The sequence below is a fragment of the Oratosquilla oratoria genome, chromosome 27 (genome assembly GCF_046742065.1).
Source record: "Oratosquilla oratoria isolate Oo_2021 chromosome 27, ASM4674206v1, whole genome shotgun sequence".
In the NCBI taxonomy this organism is placed as follows: domain Eukaryota; kingdom Metazoa; phylum Arthropoda; class Malacostraca; order Stomatopoda; family Squillidae; genus Oratosquilla; species Oratosquilla oratoria.
Genome location: NC_134803.1, coordinates 13,065,078 through 13,079,153, shown reverse-complemented (window position 1 = coordinate 13,079,153; position 14,076 = coordinate 13,065,078). Strand labels below are relative to the sequence as shown.

The following is a 14,076-nucleotide window of genomic DNA, read 5'->3' as shown; positions in this document are numbered from 1 at the left end:
GTAGCTGGACGGCTGTGAGACATGGACATTGAATGCTGATTTGAAGAGGTGTTTTGATGGCTTTGGCACTAAGTGCTTTCAGGGAATCATGGGATATCAATGGAATGACTTCATATCAAATAAGAGACTGCCATGAGACTCAGTCTAGGCCAGTTTCCAGCATAAGGCCATATAAGAAAAATAAGTTGGTTATTATCCATGCCTCTGGGAGGAGGTGGGTTGGTTGGGCTTTATTTTTTTCACATTTGTCAAAATATGTGGATGAAACATGGAAACTCACCAACTAGAACTGACAAATGATCACCTGCATGACTCCTGTAGCAGCTTGTCAAATTTTCTGTAGAATTCAGAAAGATACATGTTGTTGGCAATGCTTAGTCCATACCAGGGCTTTATTAAGAGGGTAGAATTGTCCTCTTGCACTATACTAGCTATGATAAAAGCTATAAAAGTGCTGTAGACCAAACAATGACACTTTCAAAGAGTCAGCCACTCATGCACTCTGCCAAATGATACAGAGGCATACTTGGGCACATTAGGAAGGCTCAAAACTCAAGGCACTAAATTTGAAATTGAAAGATGTGAACAGCTCATATTTTTTGCATTTTTGAGGGGGGGAAGATAATAGATCAGGTTGGGCAATTTTCTCAGGTCAGGCAGGGATGATAACCAACTAATTTTTTTATGTGGTGTACAGTGATGGTGGACTGGCTGGTGAGGTTATTTAATGTTTGCTGGAGAGAGGGTAGAGTGCCGGGGGACTGGAGGAGTGCCTGTATAGTTCCACTTTACAAGGGAAAAGGGGACAAGTATGAATGTAGTAGTTTCAGAGGGATTAGCTTGTTAAGTGTAGTTGAGAAGGCTTATGGGAGGATCTTGATTGAGAGGATTAGGAGAGGAACAGAGGGAGTAGTTGATGAGGAACAGTGTGGATTTAGGACAGGTAGAGTTTGTGTAGATCAGATCTTTGTGGTAAGACAAAAATGTGAGAAAGCTAGAGGAAAGGGGAAGGATGTTTTTTTGGCTTTTATGGATCTGGAAAAGGCTTGCAATAGGGTAGACAGAAAGTCACTGTGGGAGGCTATGCAGATATATGGGATAGGAGGAAAGCTTCTAGGAACTGTCAAGAGTTTTTATGAGAGTAGTAGAGCTTGTGTCAGGATTAGAAATGGAGAGAGTGAGTGGTTCGAGGTAAAGGTGGGACTTTGTCAAGGATGCATTATGTTGCCCTGACTGTTCAACTTATACATGGATGGGGTAGTGCAAGAGGTAAATGCAAGGGCAGTGGGTCAGGGATTGGAGATGGTTAAAGAAAATGGAGAAAAGTGGGAGGTGAGCCAGCTGTTGTTTGCTGACGACACTGCGCTTATGGCAGGATCGGAGGAGGGATTGCGGAAGCTGGTGACAGAGTTTGGGAGAGTATGGGAAAGAAGAAAGCTAAAGATAAATGTGAGTAAAAGTAAGGTGATGAGATGTACAAGGGGTGAAAGTGGCAGTAGACTGGAAGTGAGCATTAACCCCTTCCATACGGTGCCGCATACGTAGGCGGCATGAGGAGCAAGTGGATACGCGAGGCTGCCATATCGGCGTCTTGATTATATTTATTGTAGTTGCCCCTGCATAATGACATACTCTCTAAACTGTCTTCATCACATTTTCTATGGTTATCAAAATTCACGGGTGAAAGAGAGAACGATCGATATAAGCGGTGACTATATTTTATGATGCGAGTAATATTACAACACATCGTAAGTCTGACAGCTAATGCTGCCCGCGAGATTTTGGCCTGGAGTGAAGAGGTTAAGGGAGAGCAACTGGAGGAAGTGGATAGTTTTAGATACTTGGGTGCAAATGTGGCAGGAAAAGGTGGAGTGAAGGTGGAGGTAGAATGTAGATTGAGAGAAGTGAGTAAATGCCTTGGTGGATTGAAGAGTGTAATAAGGAATAGATATTTGGGAATGGATGCTAAGAGGAGACTAAATGAAGGAGTGATTGTGCCAACATCACTGTATGGGGCAGAAACATGGAACATAAGAGAGGAAGAGAGAAGGAGTTTGAATGTGTTTGAATGTAGGGACTGGTGCTGGCATGTATTTACCTAGTTGCATTTTACGGGATGAGAGCTATGTTCATAGTGACCCGTTTTCGTATCTCTCCACATTTAGTCTATTCTTAAAATCGTGTATAGTTTTGGCATTCGCTGTTACTCCGTTCAGTTTGTTCCAGACATCAATCACTCTATGTGGGAAGGTATTCTTTTTCAGGTCTCTTCTGTAGCTGTCTTTCTTTAGTTTCTTTTCGTGTCCTCTCGTTTCTCTTCTGTCCCACTTTAATAAATCGTCTCTGTCAAGAATTTCCATCCCTTTCATAATTCTGAGAAGGGTCAACAAATCACCTCTTTCTCCTCTCTGTTCCAGTGATGACAGATGTAATTTTTCCAGTCTTCGTTCGTATGTCAGGTTTGTCAGTTTAGGCGCCATCTTTGTTGCTGCTCTTTGTATTCTAACTTTCTTATGTTCTTCTTTGTGCTAGGTGCCCAAAGTGTCGCAGCATATTCTAGTTTAGGTCTTATCAGTGTAACAACTATTTTTTTAACCATCTCCTCATCTATGTAGTCGAAGGCCACTTTCATTGACTTCAATAAGTTATAAGTCTGTCCAAATAATTTATTGACATATTTATCAGGTGTCAAGTCACTTCAGATGATTACTCCCAGGTTCCTTTTTGAATAGACTTTTTTGACATCTTGTTTCCAATTTTGTACTGTCCTGATACTCTATTTTTATTTTTTCCAAATTCCATTATGCTACATTTTTTAATGTTGAAGTTCATCTCACTTTTCTGACTCCTTTCGCATATTTTGTCTAGGTCTTCTTGTAGCGATATGCAATCTTCTTCTGTTCTTACTCTCTTGAGTAATTTGGCATCGTCAGCAAAGAAGTTCATATAACAGTTTACTCCCTCATCCATATCATTTATATGGCAAACATTAAAGGAGCCAGTACAGAGACATGTAGGATGCCACTTTTCACATCTTCCCAGTTTGAATTTTTGTCTCTAAGTACCACTCTCATTTTTCTCCCAGTTAACCCCTTCCATACGGTGCCGCATACGTAGGCGGCATGAGGAGCAAGTGGATACGCGAGGCTGCCATATCGGCGTCTTGATTATATTTATTGTAGTTGCCCCTGCGTAATGACATACTTTCTAAAATGTCTTCACATTTTCTATGGTTATCAAAATTCACGGGTGAAAGAGAGAAAGATCGATATAAGCGGTGACTATATTTTATGATGCGAGTATTATTACGACACATCGTACGTCTGACAGCTAATGCTGCCCGCGAGATTTTGAACTGTACTGAAGAGGTTAAGAAATCCTTCATCCATTCCAGCAGTTTACCTCATTTGATGATGATGATGATTAGGAGAGGAACAAAGGTAGTAATTGTTGAGGAACAGTATGGGTTGAGGAAAGGTAAAGATTACCTGGATCAAGTTTTTGTGGTAAAGCTGATTTGCGAGAAGGCTTTGGCCTAAACTGAGAATGTTTTTTGGACCTCTATGGATTTGGATAATGCTTATGACAGGATAGATAGGAAGGCATTGTGGGAGGTGTTAGAGAGATATGGAATTGGGGAAAAACCTGTTAACATGTTCGTAGGTCAACATGCTAAGTGTTGGTGCCATCTTTGTTAGTGGTCTTTGATTTTATATATATATATATATATATATATATATATATATATACTGGATGTCCATAGTGATGCTGCATACTCTAATTTTGGTCTTATCAGTGTAACTAGTATTCTCTTCACCATTTCCTTGTCCATGTAGTCGGAGGCCACTTTCATTGATCTTAACAAGTTGTAAGTTTCTCCAACTATTTTGTTTACATGTTTGTCTGGTGTCATGTCATTTGAAATGATTACTCCTAGGTCTCTTTCTGAGTTTACTTTTGTAACTTCTTTTGTTCCAATTTTGTATTGACTGGATATTCTATTTTTGCTTTTTCCAAATTCCATTATACTACTTTTTTAATGTTGAAATTCAGTTTGTTCAACATATGTATATATATATATATATATATATATATAGTAAAGAGAAATGTGTCTTTCATTGCTCCAGGAGCTGGAGAATCAGATGGAATGCTTCGAGTACCAGAAGAAGATCACAGGTGACATTGAGACACTCATTACCAAGATGCCTTCATTGGAAAAGGAAGTGACCAGACTTCGTGATGAAAATCATCTTTTCAGGTATATATAGGTTTGGTATTTCAGAAATTTATATTTGTATACGAGATATTCTCTGTATCAGGGACCAACAACAAGTATCTGCTGTTGGTGGTCTGGTAAGGTGGATGTCACAGAATCATCTTTGTGCTGCCTACCACTTTACACCAATCACATACCTATACAAAACCTATTTGTCATTCCTCTTTCCTTGTGGATGGTCATCATTGTCCTTTGCCACACTACCAAGTCAAAAACAATGCAGATCCCTCTGGAGGCGCTATACTGAAACTAAATGTAAATAGAGGCTTTGAAACCCCAAGAGGAATAATTAGATTATACAATGATGATCCTTTTTCTGGTTTTGATAAGTACAAAAAAAGAAATCAAAGTCAAATCATAGACATGGAAAGGGAGATGAATTTTATAGAAAGTCATGGGAGAAACTCATGGAATTGAGGAAAGACTATTTTGAAGTAAATAGAGAGGTATGTGAACTAAAGAAAAAGAATTACAAAATAGATAGCTAAGTGAATTAAAAACAGAACTAATTGAGGTTAAATGTGAAAATGAAAAGATGAAAAACAATTATACTACCAATAGTGAGGATTTAAAAAAAGCGGTAAATCACAAAATACAGGCAATGTCTGAAAGAATTGAAGAAAACTTAGGTGAGGAAAATTTGCAGAAGATAAAGAAATGGGATGAAAACAGAGAAAACAAAGAGATAGCTTTCAAAGAAATAGTACAATAGATGCAGGAAAATGCAAAGGACACAATTATTAAAGTAATCAAAGAAAATACTAATCAGGTCAAAAATACAGTGGATAGAAAAAAGGTGTAGTATATAGATTAAAGGAAAAACATGGTCTGGTGAGGTACATGAGAGAGAAAGCAGAAAAAGAAATAGCAATAACAATTGTAAAAGAAGTACAAGATGATGACCAGGAAGTAGAGAAAGATGTAGAAGTGTATAGGATGGGACAATGTTGTAAAGAAACCAACCTCAGATAAAACAAAGATAACAAATGGTAGCAGAAGACATATTAGCAAAATCAAGCAAGTTAGCTAAGAGTGAACATTACAACAATATATGGATATAAAGACAAATGAATGTTGAGGAAATAGAAGATACTAAGAGGTGAAGCTACAGGAAAAAACGTGAAAAGAACAGAGATCGAAAGCAAGGAGTTCTATTGGAAAGTCTTAGACATGAGGCTGAGAAAATGGTACATCAACATAAGTGGAACAAAAGAAACAGAAAACAGGATGGAGAAGGAAAAAGAATTAAAAGTAGCCTATACTAACATAGATGGATTAATCTCACATTTGATTGAATTACATGATTACCTGTCAGAAGAAAAACCAGACTTAATGGGAATTGTGGAGACGAAATTAAGGAGTCCACTACCACCTAATAGTGTTGGACATGGATTATACAATTATTGGAACAAAAAGCAGAAATGATAAACAGGGTAGAGGAGTCATATTCTTGACTAAGAAAAACTGAAATGTGATGAAGGTTACTGAGGGTAAAAACAGTTTAGAAATGATCATGATAAAAGTTGAAGACAATAACATGAATAGTAGAAAGTTTGTGGTGATTTATATGCCCCCAAAAAAGGGGCTCTTGGAAAGAGGGTGACCATTCTAAAATGTTAGATGATACAAGGTATTCATTAAATTATATACTGAAGGATGGAGGTAACCTTGTATTTATGGGAGATTTTAACTGCAAAGAAATCTATTGGAGAGAGATGACAGTGAAAGGTGGAGAGGATCTATGGAGAAATGTATTACTTGACATCCCCATAGAATATACAATAATACAATGGGTAAGTGAAACTACCAAATACAGAAGTAATGAAGAACCATTGAGACTGGATTTGATATTTACAACAGAACCTGAAATTGAAGATATAACTTAATACAAAAACCATTTGGAAAGTGACCACATACTAATGGAGGATGAACTAAAGGAAGAAATATATATGGAGAGAAATGAGAAATACAGAAAAAGAAGATTGATGTACAACAAAATGGATTTTGGAAAACTTAAGAAATTCTTTCAAATTGGTAATTGGGAAAAATTCTACAATGAAGAGACAAAAGTGGAAGAGAAATTGACAATCTTTGTGGAAATCTATAATGAAGGAGTGAATGAATAGGTACCAAGACAGAAACAGGAAAAAGTGTACATGAAATGCTGGTTCAATAGAAGATCCAGTGAGGCAAAAGATAGAGATAAAGCTTGGAAAAGATGGAGGGAAAAAAAAAAAATTATGGAAAATGGCAAATATATGTCAACCATAGAAATAAATATGTAAAAGTGTGCAGAGAGGAAAAAAGAAACTGAAAAAGACATCATAGCAAAATGTAAAGATCAACCCAAACTCTATAGATATGTGAATGATAAACATAAAAATACACAAGAAATGGTGAAACTACGGCACAGAAATACAGACTACATAGAGGATCTAGAAATGGTTGAAGTCATGAACAATCACTTCAAGTTTATTTTCACTAGAGAAAAAGTACAGCATTGGTACAAAGGAAGTGAAGTGTGATCTCCCCCCAATGAGGGAAATAACAATAACACAAAAAGAAATAATAGATCAATTAATGAAGCTTGACATTAGGAAATCACACAGCCCAGACAGAATTGCATATTGGATACTAAAAAAAATGTAAAAAACTAATGGACAAAATATACAACATAATAAGTTGCTCACTCAAAGAAGGAAAAATAACAAGAGACTGGAAAAATGCCATCATTGTACCAATATATAAAGGAGGAAACAAAGAACCAGCAAATTACAGATTGGTCTCCCTTACAAGCACTGTAACCAAAATTTGTGAAAAAATGTTCAAGAATAGAGGGATAAAACACCTGGAAGAAATGCATCAATAGGAACCTGTGCATGAGACACATCGGAGGTGATGGTACAAACTGGCAAGGAAGAATTGTGGTCATAGATGACTTTTACTCTTGAAGGATACACTAGGAAATCACATAAGTTTGTACCAAGTTTGAGATGGAGGGGAGCATTAGTGTCATTGGCAACTAGAAAAGAAGTATGACCTATCCTGGTGGTAGTGCACAAGGCTGAATTTAGTGATATGCCATTGACAGAAAACAACGGACACTCAAATCAATACATTAATAAGCATATTTTATTAGGACACTCTATTTCACATTCATTCCACTTTCACATTACAATAATTGAAATTATAATTAAATAAGTAAATGGGAATGATAATTTACGACATCTTCCTGGAACTTCGAGAACAATTTGACACACATACAAACACACACACACACACTTCCAATTGTGTATCACTTGCATTTCCTACATAGATACAAAATGCTGTTATTATATATTATATTATTATTATTATATTATATATATATATTATACAAGTATGTAAAATTATTCACTTCCTTGAGTCTCTCCCCCTTAATACTCACTTCCAGTCTGCTGTCACTTTCTCCCCTTGTACATCTCATCACCATTTACCCATATTTATCTTCAACTTCCATCTTTTGTACACCTTCCTAGACTCTGTTACTAACTTCCTCAATCCCTCCTCTGATCCTGATACAAGTGCAGTGTCATCAGCAAACAACAACTGCCTTATCTCCCACTTTTCTCCATTTTCTTTTAACCATCTCAAATCCCCAATCCACTACCTTTGCATTTACATCTCGCACCACCCCATCCATGTATAGATTGAACAGCCAAGGTGACATAACACATCCCAGGTGAAGTCCCACCTTTACCTCAAACAACTCGCTCTCTCCATTTCTGATTCTAACATTACTATTCTTGTAAAATCTCATGACTGCTCTTAAAAGCTTTCATCCTATATATCTGCAATACTTCCCACAGTGCCTTCCTGTCTACTCTGTCATAAGCCTTTTCCAAATCCATAAAGGCCCAGAAAGCATCCTTACCTTTTCCTAAAGCTTTCTCACATACCCCTTACCACAAAAATCTGATCCACGCAACCCCTATCTGTCCTAAACTTACAATGTTCCTCACCAATTACTCCCTCTTTTCCTCTCCAAATTCTCTCAAGATCCTCCCATAAGCCTTCCCAAGAACACTCGACAAGCTAATCCCTCTGAAACTACTACACTCACACTTGTCCCCTTTTCCCTTGTAAAGTGGAACTATGCAGGCACTCCTCCAGTCCTCCGGCACTCTACCCTCTCTTAAACAAATATTAAATAACCTTACCAGCATGTCCACCATCTATGTACCTTCTTTTTTTTTTAGACATTCTGCATGACACCCATCCAACCCAGGTGCCTTACTTGCTTTCATTTTCTTAACAACTGGCTTCACTTCATCTTTCCTTATTTCTCCCCATTTTCCTTACTCATCACTCATTTTCTTAACACTTCCCACTACAACTGCCTTTCCCTCCCTATCCTCCTTCACATTAGCAACTCCCAAAAATACTCTGCCTATCTTCCTCTTACTGCCTTCTCTTCCATTATCATCTCTCCATCTGCACCTTTTACCTATTCTTCTCTACTTGATTTGCACATTCCTCTTTTAATTTCTTTCCAAAATATCTTCTTGTTTTCAATTTTTTCTGTCATACTCTTACCCCATTTCACTTCTGTTCTCTTTACTTCCTTTATCTTATGCTTTATTTCCCTTTTCTTTGTACCTCACATATGATTCTCTCATCCTATTTTGTAACCAATCTGTGAATGCTTACTTCTCTTCTATAACCTTCTTTGTTTCCTCGTCCCACTAACTACCTTCTATTTCATCCCATCCTCCTTGTTCCACACACCATCTTTGCACACCTTGTGACCCCTCCTTGAACCATCCCCATTCCTCCACTCCTAGTTCTACTCTATCCTTCACTCCCTCACACTCCTCTCTCAGCTTCTTGTACTCCTTTTCTTTTTCATTTAAGCAGTTCACTTTAATCACCTTCCTACCTTGTGTCCTTTTCCTCTTTCTCCATCTATCCTACATTCTCAACTTACCTTCCACCAAAAAATTATCAGATATTCCCCCACCCTTTCCCCTTAAAATATGTACTTCCTTATCTCTTCCTACTATTCTTCTGGTTACCACTATATAGTTTATTAATGCTCCATCTACCACCTTTCCATCCACCACCCTCTCCCATGTGTACTTGCTTGACTCTCTTCCTAAACATTGTATTTGCTATCATCAACTCTCTTTGTAGACTCATCTCCACCATCAACTCTCCACTATGATTTTTTCCTGGAACTCCACATTTCCCAACCACTCCATCTATTGAAGATACTAATACTACAATTTACAAGCAATGCATACTCTCAGGGATGAATTATGCGAGTCCAGCATGGGCACCTACTCTCAGTGAGAAACACCTCAACACCCTTCAGACCAAACAAAGCATTAAAAACAATTACAGGCTGCACATATACAATCCTACAGACCACCTACACCATGAAACAAAAGTCCTCAATGTCAAATATAACCCTGACATGAGAGGCACAAAAACACTTGCTGCAGCCTCCACAAACACAGCACATCTGCTACACTACATAGCAGAACATCCACACACACCAAGAAGTATAAAAAAAAACACCCAAATATCTATATCACACACAAATACTCTCTTCTCTTCCTCCAAAACCACCAAATAACAGCCTCCGAAAGATATTCATAATCACATCACTCACTGCTCCATGAACACACTAAAAGACAACACATTGCTACATGCCAGACCCCCTGATATCCATCCCCCTGAATCCTCTCTCCCATGAAAGGACAGAGTCCACCTGGCCAGACTGCAATGTGGCCACCACCCAGCCCTTCTAAGCTACCAGAAGAGACTGGATTGCATTGTGGACAAATCCCCAGGATGTAACACTTCACCCAATACTATTCAACATATCATGGAAGACTGCATTATACACAATCATGCATGCAAACAACACAACAACTCCATAAAGGATTTGTGGGCAAACCCCATTTCAGCCATGGCATTCCTTGGGGAGACGGGACTGCTCAGACAGACGGTCTAGGGAACAACAACAACAACCCACATCTCCCTTCTCAGTTTCACCTTCATCCACATTAAACTTGAAGAAACCTCCTTCCACACCACCACATGCTTACCTATCTCTTCACTTACTAGTATGGCTACCCTTTCTCTCCCTCATCCTGTCGTCACTCCTGAGCCTCCCAACTATACTCCCAAACTCACATTCACCCCTCCCTCTCAATTTAGTTTCACTCACTGCCAATGCATCCATCTTTCTTCAAACAAACATACTGCTTATCTCTTCCCTTTTACTCTTATCTATACCACATCCACACACACTAAAAGACCCAATCCTTAGGGTACTGGTTGGAAAATTGCTCCCAGACCCTCTTATGTCCCTATTGGGGCTACAGGGAGAAGGATGCCTAGTCCTATCCCCATTCCATTTTTGTCATCTCCTACGACTCAAGTGGAAAGACTTGGTGGCAGTATTCTTTTCCCCCACCACAGGGTTTGGCAAAATGAGAAAATGAATGTTCAAAGAAATGGTATAGAACAGTAACAAGAGTGGGGGAACAGCATAATGGAGAGACAGTCGCAGTATAATAAAGTATCATCATTTCTACAGATATAATTTCCTCAACCACAGACAAAATGATGTGTGGCTCTGGTCTGTAGGGGTACCCCATATAGACCCTAAAGTATCATCTGCATGCTACTTAGCAGCTTTGAACCCCACAATAACATGTAGCCAATACCCCAGATGGGGTATTGAAGTTCAAATAAAACCACATATTAGGTAACCATGTTCATAGTTGACCAGCATACATTCTTGTGAGTGGGAATGGTTTTTATGCCTTTGTTTTTTGGCTACTTCCTTTGTAAGGGGGAAAGAGCCTTTGGTATATGTATTTACTATTATTCTTGGCTCCTCTTCCTTTTAGCTGTAATCATATTATATAAAATTATTTTCTTTGGCTGTGGAGTGCCTTCGTTTAGTAAAGGGTAATTTTGATTATTATTATTATTATTATTTTTTTTTTTTTTTTGCATGCCAAAAATTTATAAATTTATATGGTATATATCTTAGATTTGAGTTAATGAAATTGAAAGTTTATTAAAATCTTTTATGATGAAATGCTGAAGTTGTGATTGAATATTACAGAGAGACAATGCAAAATGTACAACTGCTAGAGGAAAAATTAGCTGGAGCTCAGCAGAAATCCTCATTGCTAGACAAACGCTGTGTAGACCTTGTTGCATCACAGGCAGTTCTACAGCTAGTAAAGGTAAGGTGTATATAATTTGTGTAGGGATTTTTATTCTATGTTTACCATGAATTTAGTTTTTATGCTCCCATTCTTTCCTTACTTCTTTTCCTCTCCACCTCTTCCTCCCCCCCTTTCCTCCCCCTTTTCCTCTTGCTCCTCCTTTTCCTCCCTCTTTTCCTCCCTCATTCTTTATCTCTCTCCCTTTCCTCTTTTGTCTCTCCTTCTCTTTCCTTCTTTTTCCTCTTTCCTTCTCTCCCCTCTTTCCTTCTCTCCCCTCTTTCCTTCTCTCTCCTCAGTACTCCTCACTACTCCTCACTACTCCTCAGTACTCCTCAGTACTCCTCACTACTACTCACTACTCCTCAGTACTCACTACTACTCTCTCCTCACTACTACTCTCTCCTCACTACTACTCTCTCCTCACTACTCTCTCCTCTCCCACTCTGTTCTCTCACTCTCTCTCTCTTTCCCTCTCCCTCCCTCTCCCTCCCTCTCTCCCTATCCCTCCCTCTCTCCCTCCACCTCCCTCTCTCCCTCCACCTCCCTCTCTCCCTCTCTCCCTGCCCCTCCCTCTCTCCCTGCCTCTCCCTCTCTCCCTCCCTCTCTCCCTCCCTCCCTCTCTCCCTCCCTCTCTCCCTCCCTCTCTCCCTCCCTCTCTCCCTCCCTCTCTCCCTCTCTCTCTCTCTCTCTCTCTCTCTCTCTCTCTCTCTCTCTCTCTCTCTCTCTCCCTCTCTCTCTCTCTCTCCCTCCCTCTCTCCCTCTCTCTCCCTCTCCCCCACCTCTCTCTCTCTCTCTCTCTCTCTCTCTCTCTCTCTCTCTCTCTCTCTCTCTCTCTCTCTCTCTCTCTCTCTCTCTCTCTCTCTCTCTCTCTCTCTCTCTCTCTCTCTCTCTCTCTCTTCCCTCTCTCTCTCTCTCTGCTCTCTCTCTCTCTCTCCCCCCCCCTTTATCTCTCTCCTTCTGTCCTCTCTCTTGCTCCTCTCCACTCTCTCATTTCTCCTCTCTCTTTCTCTCTCCTCTCTCTTTCTCTCTCCTCTCTCTCTCTCTCTCTCTCTCTCTCTCTCTCTCTCTCTCTCTCTCTCTCTCTCTCTCTCTCTCTCTCTCTCTCTCTAAGATAAAATTTTGGTAGAAGGGAAATTCGAGTGGAGGATGTATTGAAAAAGAGGAAAAGGGGAAGAAGGTAGAGAGTAAATAATTTTGAGTAAATAATTTAGAGTAAATAATTAGAGTAAATAATTTGAATAAAAAGGGAGAGGGGAAGGAATACCAAGAGATGAAAGAAGTGTGGGAGTTAGTGAAGGATAGAGTAGTAGAGGTGGGAGTGGAGGAGTGTTCCAAGGAGAAAGTGACAAGGTGTGCAAAGATGGTATGTGGAGCAGATAAGATGGGAGGGAATAGAAGGAAGAATAGTGAATGGTGGCATGATTAATTAAAGAGAGTATTAGAAGAGAAAAGGCAAGCATACTTGGATTGGTTGCAGATTAGGGCTTAAGAAGCATACAAGAGGTACAAGAAAAGAGATGAGAAGCAAAATACAAGATAAAGGAGACAAAAGGGAGGTCAGATTTAAAGTGGGGTTGAAGTATGACAGAAAACTTGGTAAAGAATAAAGATATTTTGGAAGGAAGTTAAGAGAGTAAAGGGGAAATGAATCAAGCAGAGAGGAAAAGGTAAAAAGTGCAGATCGACAGATGTTAAAGGAATGGAAGGTGGGGGCAGAGACTTGGAATTCAAGAAAGGCAGAAAGAAGAAGTTTGAGTGTGTGTTTTGAGATGAAGTGTCCAAGAAGTATGGTGGGGGTTATAAGGTTGGATAGAGTGAGAAACGAGGTGGTGGAAAGCAGAGTAAGAAAGAGAGATGGCAGAAAGGGCTGATCTAAGATTATTGGGATGGCCTGGGCACATGTAAAGAATGAGTAAAGAAAGATTAACAAAAATAGTGTGGAAAGCAGAAGTGAATGGAGTTAACTTGAGGGAACAAGTAAGGATTAGATGGATGGATGGGGTGAAAGGGGTTTTGAGCAAGAGGGGAAGGGAGCAAACAGGGGATAAGTGTGAATGGAGAATGATTGTGTATGGATGATGTTTAGATGCAGCCTGAAGGGTCATTGTGTAAGGGGATATACTGTCTTGCTGCATTGTATCTAGCCCAAGCAGTGGGCAAGAGACAGGAATGAGCACCATGAGGAGCTAAGATGAGAGGGAAACAGTGGGTGGTGGATGGGAGTGGTTGCTTGCTATGGCTGGCTACCACCCATATAAGAGGGAAGAATGCCTTGGTATATAGACACATGTGTATTTACCTAGTTGTATAATACAGGAAGGGGAGCTATGCTCATAGTGACCCATCTTTGTATCTCATAACATCTAGTTTGTTCTTAAATTCTAGTATGGTGTTTGCACACAATTGTTTCATCCAATTTGTTCCGAATATCCATCACACTGTAGATTTTTTTTTTTTCTTCTTCTTCTTCCAGATATCTTCTATAATCTTTTTGAGTTTCTTTTCATGTCCCCTTGTTTTTCTTTTATAAGTCTTCTCTGTGAAGGACTTCCATCCCATTCATGATTCTGT

The 14,076-nt window shown here is 39.3% G+C and overlaps 1 protein-coding gene across 8 annotated transcripts in view; it reads left to right on the top strand.

The window, feature by feature from the left end:
* Positions 1 to 14,076, top strand: part of LOC143039904 (mitotic spindle assembly checkpoint protein MAD1-like) — a 186,487-nt gene that overhangs the window by 74,353 nt on the left and 98,058 nt on the right. For all 8 annotated transcript variants that reach the window (XM_076210254.1, XM_076210251.1, XM_076210252.1 and 5 more), the window contains 2 exons: positions 4,128 to 4,258; positions 11,400 to 11,523. In XM_076210254.1, the coding sequence (XP_076066369.1) occupies positions 4,128 to 4,258; positions 11,400 to 11,523 (255 nt within the window). The remainder of the gene's footprint in view (positions 1 to 4,127; positions 4,259 to 11,399; positions 11,524 to 14,076) is intronic.